Below are 1,552 nucleotides of genomic sequence, written 5' to 3'. Positions count from 1 at the left end.
CAATTCCACTTTCTCCCACTCTTCTCTAGATTAGAGTTAATTGTGAAGTACTGAAACAGCGTCCCTCCCTTGGACACTAAATTTCATTTTAACATAAGATTACAATGATTTTCCATATCCCTCTTTTGTGGTCCAAGCTTACATTAAATACAGACTCTTCTATGGATTTTACAGTGCAAAATATTATTTTTGTTTGCCTCTGTTTATTTCAAGCTCATATCTTTTACTGGATGTTCAGAAGGTATAGTAATGACAGCATCTGACAGCTGTCTGCATTGATAGCTACAAGGTCAGAATTAAAAATATTGAATCAATTTCACAAACTAATGACTTGCAGACAACACCTGAAAAACCAGACTGACAAGTGAACAGTGACAAGGGGCTAGTTTTCTCTTACCCCGTGCTGTACCACAGTTTCTGGGAAGCGTCGCAGCAACAGCAATAGCATTTCCGCCCGTTCCAGAGTATTAAAACACTGCTCTGTGGCTTTCAGTAACATTTCACACTGGACACGACCAGGAAGAGTCTCAAATAAACCTAGAAAAGGAAAACAGATATTGAAATTAGAAAAAAACCTTCAATGGCCATGTCCAGACAAGTGCAGCCGTGTGGTATGCGTCTGCAGCACCACATACTGCACGTTCAGTTGTTCTCTGCACTGCAAGGGAGCAGCTCGTGGTTGTTTTTTCTGACCCCTAGATATCCGGGGTCAAAAATACCCACAGAAAAAAAAAGCAGAGTGGCACTTGTGGGGGCAGCGTGCACCACTCAAAACCGGAGCCTAGCTGTCCAGAGCCACACTCTGCAGCTGGCTAGACTTCCGCACAGCAGGACTGCCACTTCTACAGTTCCAGGAGGCTCCCAAGACCCCAGGTAAGACAGCCCAGGTATCCTCCCCCCGTCCCACCTGAAGTAACCTGCAATGCGCCATAGGATGCATGGCACAGGTGTTCCCCAGGGACAACTAACAGCAGCACAAGGTGCGCCATTACTAGTTGTCCCCAGGGAACAAAATGTCCATGCAAGTGTGGACGCACCCAGTGTGTCTTAACTTAAGACAGGATAAAAAAAGAACAGGTAACAGCTGATCCTTAGTTTTATCAAGACATCACACAGCAGATGTGCGTACCTGATGCATAAGTGGCAATTTAAAGAAATTCCATTATGTGAATGTGGCAAGTTTCAAAGAAGTGAGCATATAATAAACGACCACTCAATAGATTCTTTTTCTGGAGGAATAACAGAACTTCCTAAGTTATCTCCTGCAGCCCTTGACTGGTTAACTCAGTCTTAGACTACAGTTATTGCTATTCTCCTAAATAGATGGGGGGGAGGTCATCTTATTGTTTAGAGCTACAAACGTCATGTTACGCTGTTCTTGCCACAAGTATCAGGTACTGAAAAAAGAACTTATTTTGACATTTGGGAGAACAAGCATACATCAATTAACTTGATTATTCTGATTACAAGCCTACATTCTCTTTCTCCAAAGCAAGCCATAGAAACATGACATCTGACTTATAGACAGGGTTGACCTATAATTGCTCCTTTG

The 1,552-nt window shown here is 42.8% G+C and overlaps 1 protein-coding gene across 7 annotated transcripts in view; it reads right to left on the bottom strand.

Moving 5' to 3' along the window:
• INTS10 (integrator complex subunit 10) overlaps positions 1-1,552 on the bottom strand; it is an 84,461-nt gene that overhangs the window by 59,478 nt on the left and 23,431 nt on the right. For all 7 annotated transcript variants that reach the window (XR_002098479.1, XM_019522228.1, XM_019522229.1 and 4 more), the window contains exon 4: positions 398-537. Coding sequence is in view for 6 of the 7 variants with exons in the window: in XM_019522228.1 (XP_019377773.1) it covers positions 398-537 (140 nt within the window). In the remaining variant the exon portion in view is untranslated. The remainder of the gene's footprint in view (positions 1-397; positions 538-1,552) is intronic.

This window comes from Gavialis gangeticus, unplaced genomic scaffold (assembly GCF_001723915.1).
Source record: "Gavialis gangeticus isolate Ggan-Ray unplaced genomic scaffold, GavGan_comp1, whole genome shotgun sequence".
NCBI lineage: Eukaryota > Metazoa > Chordata > Crocodylia > Gavialidae > Gavialis > Gavialis gangeticus.
Note: the sequence above shows the minus strand (reverse complement) of the source record. Positions and strands in the feature narration are given on the sequence as shown.